A 26,013-nucleotide genomic window follows, 5' to 3' on the forward strand; every position below is an offset into this window, starting at 1 on the left:
CCAATGAACAGTTTTGATGGAAGACCCTTCATCATATGTTAGCTGTTTTCCCTTTCCATCGGTGCTGCCTGACTGGCCACCCTGCTTCCTGTAAGGACTCCATCCCCTACTCCTGATTCCTCCGTCTATGCCGCATCTGCACCCAGGATGAGGTGTTCCAAACCAGGGCATCGGAGATGTCCTCATTCTTCAGGGAACGGGGGTTTTCCCCTCTTCTACTATAGATGAGGCTCTCACCAGGGTCTCTTCTATACCCCGTAACTCTGCTCTCACTCCCCATCCCCCCACTCATAACAAGAGCAGTCCCCCTTGTCCTCACCTTCTACCCAACCAGCCGTCACATACAACAAATAACCCTCCGCCATTTTCACCCCCTCCAACGGGATCCCACCACTGGCCACATCTTCCCATCTCCTCCCATCAGCTTTCCGCAGAGACCGCTCTCTCCGTAACTCCCTGGTCAATTAGTCGCTCCCCACCCAAACCACCCCCTCACCTGGCGCTTTCCCTTGCAACCGCAGTAAATGCTACATTTGTCGCTTTACCTCCCCCCCTGACTCCATCCAAGGACCCAAGCAGTCTTTACAGGTGCGGCAGAGGTTCACCTGCACCTCCTCCAACCTCATCTATTGCATCCGCTGCTCTAGGTGTCAGCTGCTCTACATCGGTGAGACCAGCGTAGGCTTGGCGATCGCAGCGCCCAACACCTCCGCTCGGTTCGCAATAACCAACCTGATCTTCCAGTCGCTCAACTCCCTCTCCCATTCCGAATCCGACCTTTCTGTCCTGGGCCTCCTCCATGGCCAGAGTGAGTCCCACTGTAAATTGAAGGAGCAGCACCTCACATTTCGCTTGGGCAGTTTACACCCCAGCGGTATGAACATTGGCTATCCAATTTCAGGTAGTCCCTGCTTTCTCCTCCCCTTCCCAGCTCTCCCACATCCCACTGTCTCCGCCTCTTCCTTTCTTCTTCCTGGCCCCCCACACCCTCAGTCTGAAGAAGGGTCTCGACCCGAAACGTCGCCTATTTCCTTCGCTCCATAGATGCTGCCTCACCCGCTGAGTTTCTCCAGCATTTTTGTCTACCACTGAATTCTTATAGTACTTCTGTTTTTGTTTCGTATTCAGAACATCTGCAGTATTGTTTTCCCAGTATATATTTAGCATCAGCTCCAAAATGAAGAGGTTTAGGGGGGAAAAAAGAAGGCACAGTGAAAGGATTGGAATTTCATGAAAGAATTTAAGACATTGGAATAACCAAAGAAAATGGTTTTGCTGGAAGGGTGAGGTATTGTTGAGGCTTTGGGATTGATATATAAATTCCCAATAGTTCAGCAGTGAAGTAACAAAGATGCATTCCTTAAGAATCAAAGTGATGTGGGCTGGAGTGTACAGCTGGAAAGATTTTGAGAGACAAATTCATCCCAAATGTTGGAATTTGTCCAGATAACTTACTTTTAATGTGATGAGTTTGTAATCCTGACAAGAAATCCATTATCTTCTACTTATTTCAGAGACTGAATTATTTCAGCTTTAAACAGAAATGTACTGGGCAGCCCAAATGAATACCATGTACATGACTGGAATGTGCTAATGACATGTATTTTGGTGAGTTAGTTGAAAAAGGAAAACACCTCCAGCTTGATATTACAAAATCTATTACAATGATGGCTATTCAGATTCATGAGGATATGAGTGATGTAACTCATGGAATCATTTTTGCTTTCTTCCAAAGCTTGCCTTCGGCTCTTTTCTCACTCTGCTGGGACTCTTCCTGGAAGAGAATCGGAAACAACTGGTAAGCCATTTATTTACAGTCTTTCAGATTAGCGGGGAAATAAAGGGCACACGGCCAGTGCAAGTACCTTTGGATTGCAGGTGCTGTTTGCAACATGTCAGTCAGCTTGCATTTAAGCAAGCTCCTGGAAACAGTAACGTCTTAATAACCAGATCATCTGTTTTAGTGATGTTGGTAGAAGGGTAACTATTAATCAGGACACTGGGGATAAATAGAGACACAAGGAAAAGCAGATGCTGGAATCTGGAGCAAAAACAAACTACCAGAAGAACTCAACGGGCCAAGCAGCATCTGCGGAGGGAAATGGACAGATGACGTTTCCAGTCAGGATCCTTCTTCATTAATGGAGCAAAGGGGAGATGGCTGTTGGAAAGTAACTTTTTAGGTTACAAACTCTTTATAAGAGCAATCTAGCTGCTTCCACTCCTCCACCCTCTTCTTGCAGCCCTGCAAATTCATTCATACTCCAATCCATTTCATTTCATATTCCAATCCAGCTCCCTTTTGAGCCCAAGCAGACACAAAGTGCTGGAGTACCTGTCAGTGGGACAGGCAGCATCCCTGAAGAAATTAGATAGGTGACATTTGGAGATCGGAACCATAGAAACATAGAAAATAGGTGCAGGAGGAGGCCATTCGGCCCTTCGAAGCCAGCACCGCCATTCATTGTGATCATGGCATATCGTCCCCTATCAATAACATAGAAACATAGAAATATAGAAATTAGGTGCAGGAGTAGGCCATTCGGCCCTTCGAGCCTGCACCGCCATTCAATATGATCATGGCTGATCATCCAACTCAGTATCCCGTACCTGCCTTCTCTCCATACCCCCTGATCCCCTTAGCCAGAAGGGCCACATCTAACTCCCTCTTAAATATAGCCAATGAACTGGCCTCAACTACCCTCTGTGGCAGAGAGTTCCAGAGATTCACCACTCTCTGCGTGAAAAAAAGTTCTTCTCATCTTCGTTTTAAAGGATTTCCCCCTTATCCTTAAGCTGTGACCCCTTGTCCTGGACTTCCCCAACATCGGGGAGCAATCTTCCTGCATCTAGCCTGTCCAACCCCTTAAGAATTTTGTACGTTTCTATAAGATCCCCTCTCAATCTCCTAAATTCTAGAGAGTATAAACCAAGTCTATCCAGTCTTTCTTCATAAGACAGTCCTGACATCCCCGGAATCAGTCTGGTGAACCTTCTCTGCACTCCCTCTATGGCAATAATGTCCTTCCTCAGATAACCCGTGCCTGCCTTCTCCCCATATCCCTTGATTCCACTAGCCCCTAGAGCTCTATCTTAAATCCATCCAGTGACTTGGCCTCCACTGTTCTCTGTGGCAGGGAATTCCACAAATTCACAACTCTCTGGGTGAAAACGTTTTTTCTCACCTCAGCTTGAGGGCCAATTGTGATTGGTGCACTGTGAGTAGCATTGTGACATCATCATTTGAAGCTGCTGGAAAAAGGCTCTCTGTGAGAAACAGTTTTTGGGTTTTTTTTAAATCGCGAATAACTTTTGAAATAGAGCATGAAATCTGAAGTGAACCTGATGAGGTCGTGGAGAGGGAAAATGTGAGTAAGTTTATGTAAAAATTTAAGTGTTAATGCGTAGCATTTTGAGGAAGATACAATGAAAACAGACAGACAGATGGACAGACAGACAGACACACAGACTGACACACACACAAGATCAGACTTTTATAGGTATAGAGATTATCCCCTTTGTGCTAGTTGCCTCCATGCCTAAGTAGCCTTGGCAGTGCTCCATCCCCACGGTAGAAAATCAAACTTCCTTTGTTCTTCTATCAATCACCTTCATTTTTGTTCCCTGTTTCTTGACTCTTTCAGCAGTGGGGGCAGTTTCTATCAGTTCTCATTTATATTCTTCACGATATATGGCATTTGAAAAACAGAACACTATATGCTGCTCACAAATTGTGCGGCCTGCTGAATATTGATATACTGGAGTAGGGTCAGATATAAACAACCATACGATGTGACAGAGGTTTTAAACATTGCCAACTTTTGTTTTAGAGGAAGTGACCACAATTTAAATGCATTTCATTTGCTTGTGAATCTGTAGTTAATCACATCTTTCCTGGAGCTGAACAAACTGTATGAGCGAATGGGTCTTCTACCAAACCCACAAAACATTGGCCTTCCACCAACCTGCTCCCATAGCACAAGAAGTGGGTCAGGCAGCTGATGTGGAAAAATAACAGTTAACATTTCAGGGTCAGGATCCAAATTCTTATCTCAGTGTAGAATGCAAAGAGGTGTTTGAAGTGAAGAGTTTTATGTAACATAGAAACATAGAAAATAGGTGAAGGAATAGGCCATTCGGCCCTTCGAGCCAGCACCCCCATTCAATATGATCATGGCTGATCATCCAAAATCAGTACCTCATTCCTGCTTTCTCCCCATATCCATCAACCCTAAGAGCTAACTCTCTCTTGAATACATCTTGAATACAGGTAGAAATGTAACTGAAAGCTTATTGTTTGTGATTATCAACGAAGGATGTAAGGAGCTCCATCTAATTGAGGGAGCAGTAATGCTTAACTCTGAAAGATGTTAAATGTTCATCCACTGAATGCCAGTCATGCTAAGGAAGTGATAGAGACTTATCAATATCGATGTTCCAGAGTGTGCATTATGAACACTGTACTGAGACCATATTCAGAAATGACAATGGCACAAACATACTTGGTGCAAGTATTCTTAAATAGTTCCTTAAACATCTGGCTTTGTTATTCATCTGTTGATCTTAATGAACACCACAAAGTATTGCCACGTTGCACAAGGATGCAACAGGAAGCAATCTTTTTGTAAAAATATTGTAATGGCTTATCATGATATCTCTATTTTGCCATCACAGCAATTTGTAGTTACCCAGATTATTCAAAGTCTAAAAACATTTCCGCAGGTTTCACAGAGGAGCTACATTTAAGCAAGGAAATGTATAAGTTAGGGCTTTATTCTTTGGAGCGCAGAAGGTTAAGGGGGGACTTGATAGAGGTTTTTAAAATGATGAGAGGGATAGACAGAGTTGACGTGGAAAAGCTTTTCCCACTGAGAGTAGGGAAGATTCAAACAAGGGGACATGACATGAGAATTAAGGGACTGAAGTTTAGGGGTAACATGAGGGGGAACTTCTTTACTCAGTGAGTGGTAGCTGTGTGGAATGAGCTTCCAGTGAAGGTGGTGGAGGCAGGTTCGTTTTTATCATTTAAAAATAAATTGGATAGTTATATGGATGGGAAGGGAATGGAGGGTTATGGTCTGAGCGCAGGTATATGGGACTAGGGGAGATTATGTGTTCGGCATGGACTAGAAGGGTCGAGATGGCCTGTTTCCGTGCTGTAATTGTTATATGGTTATATGGTTATAAACGTTCAACAAATGAAGGGAGCATAAATCGGTGAAGGGGTGTTTTAAGGATGAATTAAAATACAGTGCTATCTAGAAGGAAAATATAGGGGCAGGGTGGAGGGAGGGCAAGTAGGGAAATGGAGAAAAATGGTGAGAGTGAGGGAATGGAATGACGAGGGAACTGGGGAATAAAGAGCAAAGGATTGGAACCTTGGAGATGGTGAATGGGCAATGGATATATGGATGTGGGCAGCAGATATGCGGAGATGATACAGGATTGCAGGAGGCCAGAGAAAGGTTCGGAAATTAAGAATGGCCAATAAGCTTGACAAGGAAGCTTTTTAAAGCAACCATCATGGCTTTTCATGGGCGAGGGGAAGTTGTTTACCTACACCATTTGAAGTCCTATGTGAATGTGATAGCAGATGGGTATCTCAGTGGGTCAGGCAATCTCTGGAGGATATGGATGGATGGCAATTTGAGTGGGGACCCTTCTTTACACTGCAGTGGAATCTTTCAACTTCAATGATGCAGTCTGATCTCTCTGGTCAGAACATCTGAAGACTTTGCTCTGTTGATGCCTTCTGTTGGAACCAATCTAACGTGGCTCATTGGCATCTCTATCTTGATACAGTAGCCGACTCCTTGCTACAGAGCGTCTCGGGTTTCTGTGAGCGTATTATGAACTTTATAAACTAAGCTGTTTGTTTAATTTCAGTTTAGTTTTTTAATGTTATGTGTACCAATGAAAAGCTTTTGTTTGCATGCTATATGGTCAAGCAAAAGACCATGCATGAGTCCAATCAGCTGTGACAGTGCTCAGATACAGGATAAAGGCTACAGGACAACATTTAGTGCAAGACACAGTATAAAATTGAATTCTAATAAAGTTCAAATAAAGATAGTTCAAAGCTCTCCAATGAGGTAATAGAAGGCCAGGAACACACTCTAGCTGGTGAGAGGACCGTTCAGTTGCCTGATAATGTCTGGGAAGAAACTGTCCCTAAATCTGGAGATGTGCATTTTCAAACTTCTGTACCTTTTGCCTGGTGGAAGAGGGGAGAAGAGGGATTGATCCGGTTTGATGCTGAGCGGAAGAACTGCTGATAACCTATTTTAACTTCCTATTGTAGAAGTTTGCTGCATGCAGTTTGAGAAAGTAATTTGGAGATTACTGCTAAATGAATTCCACAGTGGCGGTGGCAAATCTGGATGAATCCATGTGTGATATTGTTTTTTGGTCTCCTTGGGCTCCTTCTCAACTTTTCATTTATAAAACAGTTCAAAAGCCATCCATTTATTCTTGGCAAGCGAGTTAAGAAGACAAATGAAATGCCTGCAATTTCTGAGGTTGAGAAGACTTTGCAGGATTCTAGCATTACTTGTGTTGTTAAAATCTGCAGGTACTGCCAGCAACATTCAGCCCCGGCACTTAATCATCATCATTGCTTCCCCGCCTGTGAATTGCGTGGAAAGATTGCAACATCTTGTGAAAACTTTCAGAGACCATAACTGTGATTTCATTGCAGTGTTTGATATTTATGGCAAAACTAAGGAATAAAACACAGAAAAAAATGTCTGTATTAAAAACGGGAGGAAAAGTGTCTTAAACAGATCAAACAAAATGAAACATCACAGGTTGCATCACAGTAATTTCTCAACGCAAAGCAGAATGCCCAGAGTAAAACTAAAAATAAGGCTGCTGAATATTAATACCTTACAATACAACTTGTGGTAGATGTAAATGGAACAGCAGGGAGACTCGCAGACTCCCTGCCTTAGGGGCTGAAATGAATGATAAAAAACTCTAAATACAGAGTTGGAGGTTAATAATGGGTCCATAATATATTAAGAATCTTATAAGAAATGATCCTATGATATTCTATAATTCAAGGATGATATTAATTTTCATTCTCCCATTATGCACATTATTTCTAGTTACATAAAACACCAGAGTATGAGATGTAATGCCATCTTGTGTCATATCACAATAGTACAGCAGTCACCAAGTACTTCCAGCTGAGAAGGGGATGCACAGATGGAGGATGGCTTGTAACCAGTACAGAAATGACCTTACAATATGATCCACTACGAGAGTAAGAAATGTTACAAGGAGCACTTTATTTCAAGAAAAAATAAACTGGGGAGGAGCATAATGCAACACAGTGTTAAAAGGCTTTATTTTACTTTACGAATGGTTTTGCAAGGAACACTAATGTACCTGGGCATCACGAGTGATGGGCACTGCAGTTGATACTCAGTGGGCTCGAGGATCTGTTTCCATGCTGTCAAAGTAGGATTAAGAGGTTAGACGAGGAGGCTTGCAAGCGACAAACTGTGGATTTAGCTGCTGTATAGGGACCACGTGACTGGATACTACATATATATATATAACCCTTGGGAGAAAGTATATGGATGGCATGTGTTGAATGACCAGTAATGTCGGACTTGGTTTTCTTTCATTAGATAATTCCTCATTGACCTGCACGTAGAAGGTCGGAGCAAATAAAATCAACTAACGATTGTATTCTGAGGCAGGCAACGTGCCAAATGTCTGGAAGCAATTGATTGAGTTGGCAATGATTAATATGGAGAGCATGGTGGCACAGCGGTTGAGTTTCTGCTTTACAGCTCCAGAGACATGGGTACGATTCTGACTATGGGTGTTGTCTGAACGGAGTTTGTACATTTTTCCTGGAACCTCGTGGGTTTTCCCCTGCTGCTCCGGTTTCCTCCCACACTCCAAAGACGTATAGGTTTGTAGATTTATTGGCTTCGGTAAAATTGTAACTTGTCCCTAGTGTGTAGGATGGTGCTAGTGTGAATTGGAATCGCTGGTCTGTGTGCACTCAGTGGGCTAACGGACCTGTTTGTGCACTGTTTCTCTAAAGTCTAAAGTGAAGGGGGGGGGGGGACCAACACTGAAGTTGCTGTTATACACTGTTGGGCAGCAGAGCCAACTGTGTATAACCTTATTGAGGTAGACCGTGAGGTGTCAGAAGTTCTCAAAGCCTCTGGGAATGACAGCAACTCCCACCAAATGAGGCAGTAGACATATTCAAGCTTGTCAGGAGATGCCAGGGAAAACATTTCACACATACTCGACTAAACTGAAATAATTGGCAACAAATTGCAACTTAGGAGATCTGAGGGATATGCTGATCTGTTACAAAATCTAATGCAGAATTCCGGGAGCCTCTGTTCAGAGAAACAGACTGGGATCTGGCAAAATCTGTCAACTCCCATCAGAGCCGAGCACAGCCTGGCTAGTGGGCAACAAAACTGCCGCATGCAGAGTGCAGAAGAAGCTCGGATAGAAAGCACGGCAGCAGTGTGCGATGTGCAAATCTTAAAGGGCCTGTCCCACTTGGGCGACATAATCCACGAGTTCTGGCGAGTTTGCACTCGCAGCATGGTCGACACGAGGCCGTAGGAGGTCTTTGTAACTCTCCTTCATGCTCTAGAGTAGTCCCCGTGTACTCGAGGCCTCAGCTAGGTCGCGGCGTATTTTTCAACATGTTGAAAAATGCCCGCGAGTCAAAAAGGGTCGCCATGGAAAATATCGATGCTTTCTCTACTCGTAGGTTTAGTCGTAGTAGGTCATAGTAGGATGTAGTACGTCGGCATGTTAGTCGTAGGTAATCGAGGGTAGTCAAAAGTAGTCATAGATAGTCTTCATCATAGTTGAAGGCAGGTCGAAGGAGATCGAAGGAGGTCGTCTTCACTCTCCACTATTCAGTGTCCAATTTTCCCGAAGTTAGTCAAAGCTAGTCTTCAACATAGTCGAAGGAGGTCGTCAACATGACATTTTTTCAGACTCTCCTAAACTCGCCAATTAGGTCACCCAAGTTGGACAGCCTTTTTATGATTAACTCTTTGAATGGGAGATGAAGGGACTTATTTGTGGGAAGGAATGCTGTGCATGCAAGAAGACAAATCAGTTTTGAAATCTGTACAGAGGGAGGAGGATTTGTAGCAAACAGAAAAATACTAATGAAGGGGAAAGAACAATTCAATGATTCGATGATTAAGTGATACTTCATTGTCACATGTGCCGAGGTACAGTGAATTGTTTTGTCTGGCATACAACCTAGTAAAATCATTCAACATACATTTTACATTGCCTAACATATATGAGGGAATGTATAACAAGAACAAGGCCATGCATAAAGGAAAAGGAAGAAGTGAATGGAGTAGAAGAGGTTGCTTATTCAATAGGCATCTGCAGTAGCCAAATAGCCATTGGGAACATGCAAACTCCACGTAGACTCATTAAGATATGAATATTCTCCTACAGCAATGTTAGTGCAAGCGAACGTGCTGAAAGATTTCCCCCTCAGCCAAGCAATTGAAGATATAATATATGAGAGCTGCATGCAGTTTCTATGTGTGGATAGCCAGAAAAGGATCAAGAGCTCTCAAATGGGCACCCTGTACTTCAACATTCGAGAAGAGCTCAGTCCTGCAGAGGGATTGCTTTTTGAGGTGAAAATGTGGGGATGAGAGGAAAGTTAAAGTACATGCACTCATCAAACCTGTGAAAAGTTCATCAATCATTGCATTGACCAGGAATCAACAATGATATGAAGAGAAGCGCACAGAATTGTGATGCATGCTGATCTATGGAGGCAGAGTAACAGTCATAGAAGTAAAAATTCCATGGGTGGCACGGCGGCATAGAGGTAGAGTTGCTGCCTTACAGCGCCAGAGACCCGAGTTCGATCCTGACTATGGGTGCCATCTTATGGAGTTTGTACGTTCTCCCTATGGCCACGTGAGTTTTCTCCGGATGCTCCGGTTTCCTCCCACAGTCCAAAGACGTACAGGTTTGTAGGTTAATTGGCTTTGGTAAAAAATACAATTAATCCCTAGTGTATGGGAGAGTGCTAGTGATGGGAATTGCTGGTCGGTGTGGATTCGGTGGGCTATATGGCCTGTTTCTGCACTGCATCTCTAAACTAAACTAAACTAAACTAAACTAAACTAAACTAAACTAAACTAAAGAAGCCAATGTTTGAACATGGGAGCTGAATAGAATGTGGATGAAGGTAGTAGTGACAATAATGTAACAATCAATCAATCAATATAACCAAAGGTAGTGAAAAATGCTGGAGAAACTCAGCGGGTGAGGCAGCATCCATGGAGGGAAGGAATAGGTGATGTTTAGGGTCGTGACCCTTCTTCAGACTGTTGTGGATGTGCGGGGGGGGGGGCGGAAAGATGAAAGAAAGAGGTGGAGACAGTAGGCCGTGGGAGAGCTGGGAAGGGGAGGGGAAGGAGGGAGAAAGCAGGGACTACCTGAAATTGGGGAAGTCAATGTTCATACCACTGGGGTGTAAACTGCCCGTGAAATATGAGGTGCTGCTCTTCCAATTTGCGGTGAGCCCCACTCTGGCCATGGAGGAGGGACTCACACTGGCCAGGATAGAAAGGTTGGATTTGGAATGGGTGGAGGAGTTGAAGTGCTGAGCCACCGGGAGATCAGGTTGGTTAGTGCGAACTGAGCGGAGGTGTTCGGCGAAGTGATCACCAAGCCTATACTTGGTCTCACCGATGTAGAGCAGCTGACACCTAGAGCAGCGGATGCAATAGATGAGGTTGGAGGAGGTGCTGGTAAACCTCTGCCTCACCTGGAAAGACTGCTTGGGTCCTTGGATGGAGTCAAGGGGGGAGGTAAAGCGACAAGTGTAGCATTTCCTGCGGTTGCAGGGGAAAGTACCAGGGGAGGGCGTGGTTTGGGTTGAAAGGGACGAATTGGCCAGGGAGTTATGGAGGGAGCGGTCTCTGCGGAAAGCCGAAATGGGAGGAGATGAGAAGATGTGGCCAGTGGTGGGATCCCGGTGGAGGTGGCGTAAATGTCGGAGGATTATTTGTTGTATGTGACAGCTGGTGGGGTGGAAGGTGTGGACAAGGGGGACTTTTTAAGTGGGGGGGATGGGGAGTGAGAGCAGAGCTACGGTATATAGAGGAGACCCTGGTGAGAGCCTCATCTATAGTTGAAGAGGGGAACCAACCCCGTTCCCTAAAGAATGAGGACATCTCGGATGCCCTGGTTTGGAACACCTCATCCTGGGTGCAGATGCGGCGTTGATGGAGGAATTGGGAGTAGGGGATAGAGTCCTTACAGGAAGCAGGGTGGGAAGAAGTGTAGTCCAGATATCCATGGGAGTCAGTGGGTTTGTAATAGATGTCAATATACCCACATGTATACCCACCCTTCAGAACGCAAAGGCTCATATGTTTCTCATTGAGTTTTGGAGGTGATTGTAGTGGACATTATACCACAATTTTACTTCGGAGTCACGTGAGTGACTACGTGAAGAGCCCGCTCAGCACGCATGCGCGGCATTACGTTCAGCAGTGCAACAGCGGCCACATCGGGAGTCAGGCGCTCCCGCTACAGGTGAAAGAACGGACCGTCAGGTAAGCTGAGGTCGGGTTTTCTTTCACAGGGAGCCTTCTGCTTTCAGGCAGAGAAGAATGGCTCTTGGACAAACCTGTCCCCCGCTCGACTCCACGGAGGAGCGTTCCATCTGGGGGGGGAGGGGGGGCAGCAACAAGGCTGTAGGACAGCTTACCCGGGCGCTCCGCTATTCCTGGACACCATGCCAAGCCCAGCCCGCTAGCACCAAGCACCCGCCCGGGGGAGAGACAGCCGCCTGAGCCTCATGGAGCGGCTCCTGGAGCAGGAGCTCCAGCGAAACGCGCTTCGTGAGGGGCGCTCTCGCAGGGGGAGTTCGGGCACTCCCTCCACAGTGCCTTGTGCACTGCCCATTGCTTCATCCTTACCCGAGGGTAGCTTTGGTGACCAGGACTGGGCAGGTCAAGAAGAGGGGACGATGGCTGAAGATCTCGGGAGTATGCAAGGGGTGCAGGAACAGGAAGAGCTGCTAGGTGTGGTGGACCGCTACGTGGCAACCCCACGTGCAGGAGGCCGTTAAAGGCCAAACCAGCGGCCAGCATTAACCACCTCTCCAACAGGCCCCTACAGGAGAGGTGGTCAATAAGGCCTTAGAAAACTGCAGCGGATCCTCAGGCTCCTGACGTCAGCCATCACATCGGTTGCTCGTTCCGAGGCCAAATACGGAGATGACCACAACCTTCGTAAACAAATCATAAAACCTGCCATAAAATCCTAAGTTTGCGGGGTTGTGCAAAACCCCAGCCACTGAGCCAGACCCACTGCTCTTTGGCAAAAACCTCACAAAGCATATGAAGGATGGAAGGGGCTTTTAAAAAACTTTCGGTCTCATGAGGGCAGGCCCCGGAACGAGCAAACCAAAAACCAAAAACAATAATTCCTAAGCAGCAGCACCCCATCGCGTCCATCAGTCGACGTCTACCATATGGGACTGGTGTAAAGCTCCGGGTCCACATTCTACCCCCGGAAGTCTTCTTTAGACCATGGCCCACAGCGGACCCCATGGAAAATGCGCCACCCCCCAACATCATCGCCATGTCAGACGACGTGCAAGACTCGTTGGACCGGGAGAAAACAGAAGAAATACCCATAACCATGGAGGTAGGTGGGTCTGGTTCCTACCAGCATATAGAAAATAGGGGCTTAATACTAACAGGGGGAAGATTACACCTGTTTTAAGAAGCACGGGGGTCTATCACGAGTGATCAGTATATACTCAATGGCATTAGTGGATACAAAATACAATTCATACTAGAAAAATTGCCACCAGTTCAACATTCACCCCAGAGGGTATTTTCCCTCTCCGTTAAAGAAACGAGAGGGACAAGCTGAACTGGTGAGACTAATTACAAAAGGTATCATGGGAAAACATGAACCCTTGGAATTCGTATCAAATATTCGTCACTAAACCCAAAAAAGATGGTGGATGTCGCATCATCATTGACTTCACTAAATATGTTTGTTAAGAATATACATTTCAAAATGGAAACGGTTGTTACTGCCAAACAACTAATTTCCAAAGAATACTTCATGGCAAGCATTGATCTTAAAGATGTTTACGATTTAGTACCATTCACAAGGATCATCGCAGATACCTGAAATTTACCTGGATGGGGCAGCTATGGCAGTTTAAAGCGTTACCCAATGGGTCCACATCAGCCCAAGATTATTCACCAGGGTACTAAAACCAGCTCTGGCAATATTCAGAAGACAAAAACATATTGTCATGGCATATCTTGATGATATCTTAAATAATAGGCAAGACCATGCAATTAACTACGTTAGCTGTATCAGCTACCAAACAGTTATTCGAAACCCTGGGATTGTCTTACATCCAGATAAATCTAAGTTGAAGCCATCCACAATCATGGACTACTTGGGCTTCACAATTAATTCAGTCTACGTGACTGTAACATTGCCAAGAGACAAAACAGTTGAATTGGCACAATCATGCAACAATTTAATGATTCGGACCTTTGCACTGTCAAAACTTACAAAGAGCAAAGGTACAGGCACCAAAACGACATACAGGTCATTATGATCGTGTCATAAAGTTACCCACTGAAGCAATATCACAACTACAGTGGTGGGGAAAAAACGTTTGGCATAGTTTCAGCCCTATTATCATCACTAACCCTACGTCAGTTATCCAAACAGATGCCAGTGCTCAAGGCTGGGGAGCAACTAACTCTATATCCAGCACAAGTAGTAGATGAACTAACCCAGAGTCATCATTACCACTTACACTGGGCATTAATTATCTAGAGATGTTGGGTGACTTTTATGGTTTAAAAGCATATGCACAAATATGCATCACTTGCATGTACGGTTACAAATAGATAATACGACGGTGGTGGCCTACATTAACCATATGGGCGGCATAAAATCGGTATCATGCGACAAGTTGGTCAACACAATTTGGCAATGGTGTGTCGAAAGACATATTTGGCTATCAGCAACTTACCTGCCAGGTAAGCTAAATACAGTTTTTAAGAGGGAACTGCAGATGCTGGAGAATCGAAGGTTACACAAAAAAGCTGGAGAAACTCAGCGGGTGCAGCAGCATCTATGGAGCGAAGGAAATAGGCAATGTTTCGGGCCGAAACCCTTCTTCAGACTGATCGGGGGGGGGGGGGTGGGCGGGGACAAGAAAGGGAAAAGGAGGAGGAGCCCGAAGGCTGGGGGATGGGAGGAGACAGCAGGGGGGCTGAGGAAGGGGAGGAGACAGCAAGGACTAACAAAATTGGGAGAATTCGATGTTCATGCCCCCGGGATGCAGACTCCCCAAACGGAATATGAGGTGCTGTTCCTCCAATTTCCGGTGCTGCTCGCTGTGGCCATGGAGGAGACCCAGGACAGAGAGGTCGGAGACGGAGTGGGAGGGGGAGTTGAAGTGCTGTGCCACCGGGAGGTCAGCTTGGTTATTGCGGACCGAGCGGAGGTGTTCGGCGAAACGATCGCCCAACCTCCGCTTGGTCTCACCGATATAGATCTGCTGACATCTAGAGCAGCGGACGCAATAGATGAGGTTGGAAGAGATGCAGGTAAACCTCTGTCGCACCTGGAACGATTGCTTGGGGCGTGGCAGACACCAGGTCACGTAAATTTAATGACAACATCGAATGGATGTTAAACCCCAAAAAATTTGCAAAAGTTATCAAGCCAGATATCGATTTATTTACATCAAGGCTAAATCACCAGGTACCTATGTATGTCGCTTGGGAACCAGACCCTGAGGCAGCAGCGGTAGATGCGTTCGCGCTGGATTGGGGAAATTCTTCTTCTATGCATTTCCTCCCTTCTGCCTCATCAGTTTGGGACTACGCACAAGACAAATGGACTCTGCTTCAGGTATTTTGATAGTACCCGACTGGCCTACGCAGCCACGGTTCCCAATACTCCATGGCATGATTGTTGAAACTCCGATGGTATTCCCCCGTGACCCAGAGTTATTAACACCCAGTGTCGGGCACAAGCCACCCGTGCCATGAAAAAATCAAACTCCTGGGTTGCAGATTCTGCACAAACCACTTCTGGGACTGGGATTATCAGAACAAACCGTCGACACCATGTCAGCATCCCTCCGAACATCCACTAAAAAACAATACTTGTCCAGCATTAAAAAATGGGAGAAGTGCTGCTTGGATACAGGGACCACCTACTCAACCGCTACAGTTACCAACGTACTGGAATTCCTGGCGAACCTTTCTTTTCTACAAACAGATTCATTGGTTGATTACGATAACACACTTCCTCCCTCAAGGACTTCGGCAGTGCGTGAAGCAATACCTGTTACACGGTTTGAAATCACGGAGCTTTGAAGTCTTCACGTAGTCACTCACGTGACTCCGAAGTAAAATAGTAAGATTAAACGAGAACTTACCAGTTTGAAGTTTGATCTGTATTTTATGAGGAGTTACGATGAGGGATTACATGCCCTCCGCTCCCACCCTCAATAATATGGGTCAAACTGATAAACTGATGTCTCCTTTTCTTTACTATGTTTACTTCAATAACTGTGTCTATCTGTGATTCCACACTGCTGTTTTGAAGTATGCCGCGCATGCGTGCTGAGCGGGCTCTTCACGTAATCCCTCATCGTAACTCCTCATAAAATACAGATCAAATTTCAAACTGGTAAGTTCTCGTTTAATCTTACTATTTTGCCGGAGATGTTATTGCAAGGTTTGTGGAATTCACTTGCACATGGCTATCACATTTTCTATCACATTTTCATGTGATGGAGGAAAACGATGTCCCAGGAAAATGATGTAAAAACAACAGACACCACTGAGAAAGGCAAAAGCAGGAAGAACAGTCACTTATATGAGAGCTTCAGAATCGTGGCACATAGAAATACATTCAGTCCAGCCTCAGCTGGTGACGGATAGACTGCAGAACCCGAACCACATGGCCACCAGCTGCAAGTTCACTGAAGGAAAAAGTTTGAACTGGAATAACGGGTAGAGAAAGGGAGAACAGAAAGAGCAAGAGCTACAGGAATAGGACAGCCATGGAAGTGTCACCCTTAAACCAGGTTATTTTAGTCAGTTACTCATTAACCAACCTGATCTCCCTGTGGCTCAACACTTCAACCCCCCCTCCCATTCCGAATCCGACCTTTCTGTCCTGGGCCTCCTCCATAGCCAGAGTGAGCACCACCGGAAATTGTAGGAGCAGCACCTCATATCCGGCTTGGGCAGTCTCAAATTTCCGGTAGCAATTGCTGTCTCCTCCCCTTCTCAGCTCCACATCAGCCCTCTGGTTCCTCCCTTTCTTCTTCCCCCCCCCCCCCCCCCCCCCTCCCCCCCCCCTTCTCCCCCCCCAGAACCAGAGTATTGGAGGCAGTTAAGGGGCTGTCCCACTTGGGTGACCTAATTGGCGAGTTTAGAAGAGGTTAGGAGAGTTTGAAAAAATGTCATGTTGAAGACCTTCGACTATGTGGAAGACCTCCTTCGACTATGTTGAAGACCAGCTTCGACTAGCTATGACTAGCTACGACTAACTTTGGGAAAATTGGACACCGAATAGTAGAGAGTGAAGACAACCTCCTTCAATCTCCTTCGACCTCCCTTCGACTATGATGAAGACTATCTACGGCTACCTTCGACTATCCTCGATTACCTACGACTAACATGCCGACCTACTACGACTAAACCTACGAGTAAAAAAAGTATCGATTTTTTCCATGGCAACTCGCAGGCGGGCATTACTCGCGGGCATTTTTCCACATGTTGAAAAATACGCCATGACCTAACTGAGGCCTCGAGTACACAGTGACTACTCTCGAGCATGAAGGACAGTTACAAAGACCTCCTACGACCTCGTGTCGACCATGTTGCGAGTATGAGTCGAGGCCAAACTTGCCGGAGCTCGCGGATTAGATCACACAAGTGGGACAGCCCCTATAGGCTGTCGAGCGAGGCGGCCTGATCTTTTGCATGTGTCTCCTGGGTTCGGGGTTGCAGCTGGTTGAGTTGAGGGCGAGTTTGGTCGTGATGGTGGATGCCCTCTGCGGCGGGGTTGTGCCGCCTGCACTAGTTGGTCAATGCCCAAATGCGCCGGCTTAAGACGGTCCACGGAGACAGTCTTATGTCTGCCACCCGTGTCGATGATGAAAGCCGTGACGTCCTTTTGCAGCATTCTGAAGAGTCCCTCGTAAGGCTTTTGCAGTAATGTACGGTGGGAATGTAGGCGAAGGAAGACGTACTGGCAGTCCTGGAGGTCAGGTGGGACGTACGTGGTGGCGAGGCCGTGTCGGTAGCGGTAAAGGTCCAATTGAAGTGACAGGTGTTGAGGTTGAGCGGGATCATGCGGACCCCGTATGTTCTGACGTTGCTGCTGTTGGCAGCGGTCAGGGGAGGCCCCTTCTTTCTGGAATGAGTGTCGGTGCCCGAGGGGGGCAAAACACTGACCTCCGCTCCCGTGACAATGAGAAAATGCCGCCCCGAATGACCGTCCTAGGTGTAGAGGAGGCTATATTTTTGGCCGGCCGAAGTTGCCATTACCGACGGCCGGCCGAGGCATTTCCTGGATGTGTGTAGGGTGGTCGGCATCGGCGAGCCTCGGAGCCCCACCTTTGGTGGTAGTAGCACCACATGTCCTTGCTGGCGCCGTTTGTGGCTGACGTCACTGCCGTTCCTTCCTTGGAGGCTGGTACCGCCCGTATGACCTGCCGAGGCATAACGGCCACGCGACTGATGGTGGCTCTACCCAGCTGTTTGGCCTGCCACAGCACGTGCGCACGGTAGCGCTATGATTTTTCGCCACCTTACTCACCATTCTCCTGTGCTGCAAGTGCAACAAGTTCCGATAGATGGGATATTTTAAAAATTATTAAGGTTTCAAAATCTTAAAAACCGCACATGCGCAGATTGGCCTCCTCTCCTGTCAGTCAGCGCCACGGCCGGGACGGCGATGCCCCTTCCTGCACCGTGGCCTCTCCCGCCTCACTCACAAACTCCTCTCTCCCCTCCTCACAGTAACTTGTCTACCGTCTCCCCCACCACCGACGGCAGCCGCAGATGTGGAGGCCCTGTTCCCGTCTCCCTCTCCCTCACTCGCGCTCTCCCCGCCTACCCTCTGCGGCAATGGCTGTCCCGTCTATCCGTCCTCCCGGGTGAATGGCTGCGACCGTCTGTCTCCTCCGCCGTGGCGGCTGCGGTAACTCACATCCACGGCCCTCTAGGAGGAGATCAGATCTTCAATTCAAAATCTCGTGGTGCCCACCGTGAAGAGCACCAACTCCATCCCCTCTCGTGGCCTGGCCCGGCCGAGTGGCGACAGCGAGCAGACTGGCAGGTGGGCGGGGCGGTGAAGGGGCGAGCGGCAGCATCGGGGGGGAGGGGGGGTCGGGCAGGATGGGGATGGAGCGGCGGCTGAGCCGGAGTGGGCAGTGGGAGGGAGTGACGGAGAGTCGGGTTGCAGGGTGGCTGAGCAGTTTGTGTAACTCACACACACACGATGCAAAGTGGTCCAATCATCAAGTCAATGGGGTCTAAACCACAGCTAACAATGAATGACCTGTTTAGGAAGGAACTGCAGATGCTGGTTTTTAGGGAGGGAGTGACTGGGGGAAGGGGAAAGGAGAGGTGAGGGAGGGATTGGGGGAGGGGAGGAGTAGAGGGGAAAGATCCTGGGGAGGTGAGGAGGGAGAGTGGGAGGATTGAGGGAGAGGAGGGGGTAGGGAGGGAGAGAAGGGAAAGTTGGATGAGGATGGATGGTGGGGAGGAGGGGGAATAAATGGAGAGGAGGGCAGTGGGGGAGGTCAGGAGGGATAGTGGGGGGGATAGGGGAAGGTGAGGAGTGGGGATAGAGGGATGGGGGTAGGAGTCATGGAGGAAGTGAGGGGGTGACTGAGGGTAGGGGAAATGAGTGGGAGGGAGAGGTGAAGGAGGGAGTGGGGGAGGGGAGGAGGTGAGGGGAAAGAAGAGGGAGGGTGAAGAGGAGTGGAGGGAGTGCTGGGGATGAATGAATGACCCAACGGGTCTGCACATAGTCTAGTCTTTCCTAGAACATGGTGACCAAAACTAAACACAATTCTCTAAAGGAGGCCTCATTGAATGACCTCGCAGTTTCTACACTCAGTATAATATATATAGACTGGGAATTCACAGTAGTCCCCTATTTACATTTCAGCAGAAGTTTATTGGAACTTTTTAAAGAAATGGCGTACAGATTTCAGCCTAACGTTCTGTCAGAGGAAGACTGGATCTCCGTGCAAATCCACTGCAAAGTGTCCCTACGGAATCCAGATTTACTTTTACCACTTCTTGGTTACTCTCTGAAGCCACAGTTTGGGTTCACCAAAACTTGTGTTAAAGGTCTTTCTCTTCTCTCACTTCTTCTCTCCTTTGCCCTTTATTTGAAAGTCTTCTTCATCGAGGGGCAGGCAGCCATCAAGTGACACCTGGGGAGATGTTGTCGCCTAGCCTTCATTTCTGGAGTTTCAGGTGGTAAGTCTGACCCCGGACTCCCATTCATCCCCCTGATAGATCCTTCAGGACAACCAAAGGTTTTTGTGACTTTTGTGCTGTACCTAGGTGGTACAGACGTGCAGCTGGTAGAGCTGCTGCCTCACAGCACCAGAGACGCGGGTTCAATCCTGACCTCAGGTGCTGTATGTGTGAAGTTTTCACCTTCTCTCTGTGACTGCATAGGTTTTAACCGGGTGCTCCGGTTTCCTCCCACATCCCAAAGACGTGCAGGTTTGTAGTTTAATTGGCCTCTGTAAAATTGCCCTTAGTGTGCGGGAAGTGGATGAGAGAGTGGGATAGTATAGAACGGGTGATTAGTGGTTGGCGGGCCGAAGGGCCTGTTCCCATGCTGGATCTCTAAACTAAAGACCCCGGTGTTAAGGGTGAGGTAAGTGGAAGGGAGTTGGATGTTCACTATGAAGATTTACTCTGTTAAATGCAATAGTAGTTTTCTCAAGTTGTGCCCTTCTTTGGATCTCTGCTGCTATTCCTGAACTGAAATCACTTTTTTGCCTAAATCCTCTACTTAGTGCTTCCAATGGAAGGGTGATGTAGCTGCTGGATTAAGTAGAGTGTGATGTGATGGACTGGCCTGCTCTCTGGGGCCTAGTGACAAGCTGAACCAGCCAGGAAAGTCCCGTTGCGTAAACAATCAGTTTTCCCTTGAGTTTGTGAGTCTGCTTCATTCTCCATCCACAAGAGCTTCACAACAATCCAGATGCTAAACTTGCCAGGAGAAAGCAAAACTATGAAAAGTTCAAAGCGAAACATGCTGGATCGGGTGATTTTGAGAACTTAGCAGAGCTTTGGCAAACAAGATCCAGCTGTACACATTTATCTTCAATTTTTGGTCTTGTCAATTTTCTCAAGACATAGAAAAGGTCATTAGAAGAAGAACATTCGGCCTATCAAGTCTTCCACAACTCTCAGAACAATCCTGCCAATCTCCCCACCTACAATAAACTAAAGAGTGAGAGTTCACAGGTATAAAATAAAACGTAAAACAACGGGGAAGGGAATTAACAGTGGAGCAAGGAAATAATGTTTTATTGTGTTTGGAATCGGGAGTGCAAATGTAATGAAGACAGGTTCCACTGTGATCTTCAAGAGAAAATTGGATAAATATGCGAGGAAAAATCTGCACTAAATGATCGGCCTGTTTCTGAGCCAGTACGGGCATGATGGGCAGTGCTGGGCCAAGTGACCTATCCACAATGGCATTATGACCTGTTTACTTCCTTGTGCCCAAGAAGCCCCCCCCCCCCCCCCCCCCCCCCCCCCCCCCCCCCCCCTCCGATTCTCCTGCCTCCCACCAGCAAGGGCCATGAATCCACCAACCTGTAGTTATTTGGGATTTTGTGTGGAATCCAAGATTACAGTGAGCACCATGCACAGCACAGCGGCGAAGATGGTAGAGCTGCTGCCTCACAGCACCAGAGATCCAGGTTCAATCCTGACCGGGGGTGCTGCCTGTGTGGAGTTTGCATGTTTTCCTCCGCATGCTTCGGTTTTCTCCCACGTCGGAAAGACATGGGGGTTTAGTTAGTTGGCCTCTGTAAATTGCCCCCAGTGTGTAGGGAATGGAAGAGAAAGTGAAGAGAAACGTTGAACTAGTGTGAACAGGTTATCGATGGTCGGCGAGGGCTCGATAGTCTGAAGGGCTTGTTTCCATGCTGTATCTCTAAACTAAACTAAACTAAACCATGCCACTGGCTCCAGAGGTCTGGACTGAACCCAGGCAGCTGCAGCCAAGAGACAGTAGCAGTAATGGCTGTACCCTTGTGTCAGCCCAAGTCACGAAACTTAACGAAGATATGGGAAATGTTTGGTACCTACTTGGAACACTTGGAATCATTGTTCCTTGAAAACAAATTATTAGAGGTAATAGGGCGTAATGATCATGATAATGAAGCTAATGAAGCCGGAACAATAAACAAAAGCATCTTTAATGGAAGCAGGCTGGCTACATCTGTTAAAATATCACAGTCCAGTTCATGTTCAGATCAATAAAGTTGTTTAGCTTAGTTTAATTTAGTTTAGTTTAGTTTATTATTGTCATTTGTTAGTGTAATCGTGTAGTATAGGTAGTATATTAGTATATATAACAATAATAGTGTATTATTGATGCAACATTACAGAGCCATTTTTCATTAAGGTGTCCAGTAACCTTGAGCTCAATGTCAGCAAGACGAAGGAGATATCATATTCAGGAAGCATGGTGTAGTATCTACCCCAATCAGCATCAATGGTGCCATAGTGGAGATGGTTGAGAGCTTCAAGTTCCTTGGTGTTAATATCACCAACGATCTGCCATGGACCAACAACATTGATACAACAGGCAAGAAGACACACCAAGTGAAGGCACTTCCTGAGGCGACTGAGAAACTTCTGCATGACTCTAGTGACCCGTACAAACTTGTACAGGTGCATCGTAGAAAGCATTGCATCACAGCTTGGTTTGGGGACAGCTCTGCCGAAGACTGCAAGAAAATACACAGAGTTGTAGATGTAGTCTAGTCCATCTCGCAAACCAAACCTCCCACCATTGACTCCATCTACACTTCACGTTGCCTCAGAAAAGCTGTCGGCATCATCAAAGACCTGTCCCACCCCAATCATTGCTACGTCTACCTGCTCCCCTCCAGCAGAAGGTAACGAAGCTTGAAAGCACGCTCCACCAGACACAGGAACAGGTTCTTCCCCCCAGTTATCAGGCTTCTGAATGGTCCTTCCATTACCTAGTGCACTGTCTGATTCACCTCTACCCCATTGGGAACATTAGACTTTGTCTCTGTAACCAATGTGCTACAGTGCTGAGAACTATATCCTCCATTCTGTATCATTCCCTTTACTCGATCTATTATATTGGAGTTTGACAATTGTATTTATGTAATGTAGTCTGATGTGTTGGGATAGCAAAACAAAGTTTTCACTGTACCTCGGAGCACTTGACAATAATAAACCTAATAAACCTAAACCCAAACATTTTTGAAAATCACAAATTTGGAACCAACAAAAACTCAAGAAAACAATCAGTGACTTGATTGTTCAATTAAAGAATTGATCGTGTTCCCAGATCAGAGGAGATATTCACTTGGGGCCTTGCCAATGTGTGCATTCAAGCCAAGCACTTACATGCAGATATTATACGAGAGTGTCATTGAAGAGGCTTTTGGATAGCAGATGGATATACAGGGAACGGGATGTATAGTGATTATGTGCTGGCAGGAAATAGTTTGTCCTGGCATATGTTTAAGAAGGAACTGCAGATGCTGGAAAATCAAAGGTAGACAAAAATGCTGGAGAAACTCAGCGGGTGAGGCAGCATCTATGGAGTGAAGGAAATAAGCAATGTTTCGGGTGGAAACCCTTCTTTTGTCCAGCATTTTTGTCCTGGCATATATTCGGCACAGGCATTGTGTTCCTGCACTGTACAGTTCTATGTTTTATGTACAGCAGAGCTCTTGAATGAAAAGATGCGGTAAGGTAGCAACTCAACTTGCTACACCACCATACCATCTAGTTGCTCCACGACAGATCACTGGTAATATTTAAGCGAAGGAACATGAAACTCGATGTACCATTAAAATAAACGAGAACTGCATTTTAATTGGCACCTATATCACAATGGAGTTGAATGGCCAAAGCTTAGAGATAGACTTACTGTATGTTGTTCAGTCATGGAACACACACATACAGTTGAAGGTTTTACAGGATCGTATTAGGTGACAGCAAGATGGTGCTGAACATGTTCTAGGGTGATAGACACAACACTAGGCCAGTTAACATGTTCACTTTTCAAGACATTCAGATGCTTGTCGTGGTATTAAACTTAATAAATAACCAACGTTACTGAGACTTGAATGGATGATGGTCTCAAGGTCTGGAATATTCATTCCCCATGCGGCCAGGTCAGAGCAACGCGGATGCCCCTGAAGTGCATGGACATTATACATTTTGTCAGCAAAGTGCAAGCCCGATGTGTGGCCAGCCTAGCCATCTGACATTTGCCTTGAGGAGGATGTAAATGATATCGCACCAGCACACAAGCAAGTAAAAGTGAACATTTAATCTTTTGAGGTAAATGTAATTCAACATGGAACAAGGTTAAATCTTGCTGTCACACCAGCAGTAGGTCCAAGAGAGAATGAAAGTTAAATCTGTAATTTTGTAAATAACATTCTTTCTTTTATTTCCAAATGGGGCAGAGGATGGGGAGATGTATTTAGTATCAGCTGGAAAAGGGTGACCTTGCTTTACAACTATGCAAATACAATATCTTGAGATCAGCTGTTCCCTGAATAGGAACAGTTCTCTGTACAGATCTGCTAAATTAGTTTAGTTTAGAGATACAGCACAGAAACACTGAGTCCACGTTGAACATTGATCACCTGTTCACACTAGTTCTATGTTATCCCACTTTCTCATCCTCTCCTTACACATTAGGGGCAATTTTACAGTAGCCAATTAATTTACAAACCTACTCGCAATAAACAGTTTTTCTCCATTAAAAGGACACTAAAAGTGCTGGAGTAACTCAGCGGTTCAGGCAACATCTCTGGAGAACATGGACAGGTGACGTTTTGGGTCGGGACCCTTCTTCAGACTCTATTAGAGTCTAAGAGAGACATGCTTTATTTAGCTGTGTAAGAATGAACTGCAGATACCAGTTTAAATCATAGGTAGACACAAAATGCTGGAGTACCTCAGCAGATGAGGCAGCATCTCTGGAGAGAAGGAATGTGTGACGTTTCGGGTCGAGACCCTTCTTCAGACTGATGTCAAGGGAGGGGGCGGGGCAAAGATAGAATGTAGTCGGAGACAATAAGGGTGTTAGGAGAGGCAATTAATAGATTTATCAGGTGTAACTTCCAAATGTAACAGGAAACAGGTTAAACGTTGATTAATGGTGAATTGCTTCAAAGGTGTAAAATCCACGTGACCATTGTATCGTGTGAATATATTCCCTCCAACATTCACTTTATCTATGACGTTATTTTTATATACCTCTACAAGGTCGGCCCTTAGCCCCTTATACTCCAGGGAAAAATACCCCAGCCTATCCAACCCCTCTTCAGTCTAAGTAACATCTTTGTCATTCTTTTCTGCATCCTTTCCAGCTTAAAGATATTCTTCCAAGAGCAAGTTGACTGGAACTACGTGTAATATGTGGTCTCACCAATGACTTGTTCATCTGTAAGATGAAGTCCCGATTGTTATACAATTTTCCCTGAATGAAGAAGACAAACATGGCAAAAACATTTTTTGTCGCACCATCTATCTCTCTCGTCACTTTGAACTTGTTACGGTGAAATTTCATCTGATATTCTTTGGCCCACTTTCCCAGTTCATTTAGATCCTATTGTAACCTTAGATAACCCTTTTCACAGTCCACTATATCAATTTTGATGTAATCGACAAGTTTGCTGACAATGACAGTACATTCTCCCCCAAATCATTACTTCACATGGGAAACAGAAATGGACCCAACATAAAGTTCTGACAAGTCAGTCACACAATTTTTCTGTATTGAAATTATTTCCAACAACTTCCTATTGCCAAAGGCCTGCAATTTTTCTTAGCTTATCCCTTTCGCTTTTTAGTATAGGTTGTCAGGGGTTTTGGGGCAAAGGGAGCAGAATGGGATTAGGAGGGAGAGATAGCTCAGCCATGATTGAATGGCGTAGACTTAATGGGCCAAATGGCCTAATTCTGCTCCTATTACATGACCTTATGACATTATGAAACGTTCCAGTGTTCCATGTGTCCAATGTCTCAGTAAATTCCAACTTAATTTCCTTCAACCAACAGGGGAGTTAATAACATTTACTGATGGGTTTTTTTACATTTCTTTTGTAATTTTGTCCATAACTTATTTTAATGCAATACCATGTCTTCACCCTATGTGTGGACAAATGCAAATTACCCATTTAATACTTTATGTTTGTGCCCTTACATGATCTGAAACATTATCTCCATTTCCCTGTCCATGAATGCCACCTGACATTTAGTTTGGTTTAGTTTAGAGATACAGCATGGAAACAGGCCCTTCGGCCCACCGAGTCCATGCCGACCAGCGATCACATACACTAGCACTAACCTACACACTAGGGACAATTTTAAATTTTTAACGAAGCCAATTAACCTACAAACCTGCACGTCTTAGGAGGAGGAGGATATAGGAGCATTCAGGGAAAACCCAAGTGATCACAGGGAGAACCTACAAACTCTGTACAGACAACACCTGTAGTCAGGATCGAACCCGGGTCTCTGGCGCTGTAAGGCACCAACTCTCGCTGCACCACCATGCAGCCCCAGCAAATCTGCTGAGTATTTCCTGACCTTAAAAGTCTGGATCTTTCACAGCTCCGAGGTAACACATTGTGGGCGGGATTTTAACCTGACCAGGCTGTTAATGTGAATTTAGGATCTGATGGGTTGGAATGTT

The 26,013-nt window shown here is 46.0% G+C and overlaps 1 protein-coding gene across 1 annotated transcript in view; it reads left to right on the top strand.

Moving 5' to 3' along the window:
* Positions 1 to 26,013, top strand: part of LOC129703295 (transmembrane protein 255B) — a 72,950-nt gene that overhangs the window by 23,910 nt on the left and 23,027 nt on the right. The window contains exon 3 of the mRNA XM_055645649.1: positions 1,736 to 1,798. Within this exon, the coding sequence (XP_055501624.1) occupies positions 1,736 to 1,798 (63 nt within the window). The remainder of the gene's footprint in view (positions 1 to 1,735; positions 1,799 to 26,013) is intronic.

This window comes from Leucoraja erinacea, chromosome 14 (genome assembly GCF_028641065.1).
Source record: "Leucoraja erinacea ecotype New England chromosome 14, Leri_hhj_1, whole genome shotgun sequence".
NCBI lineage: Eukaryota > Metazoa > Chordata > Chondrichthyes > Rajiformes > Rajidae > Leucoraja > Leucoraja erinaceus.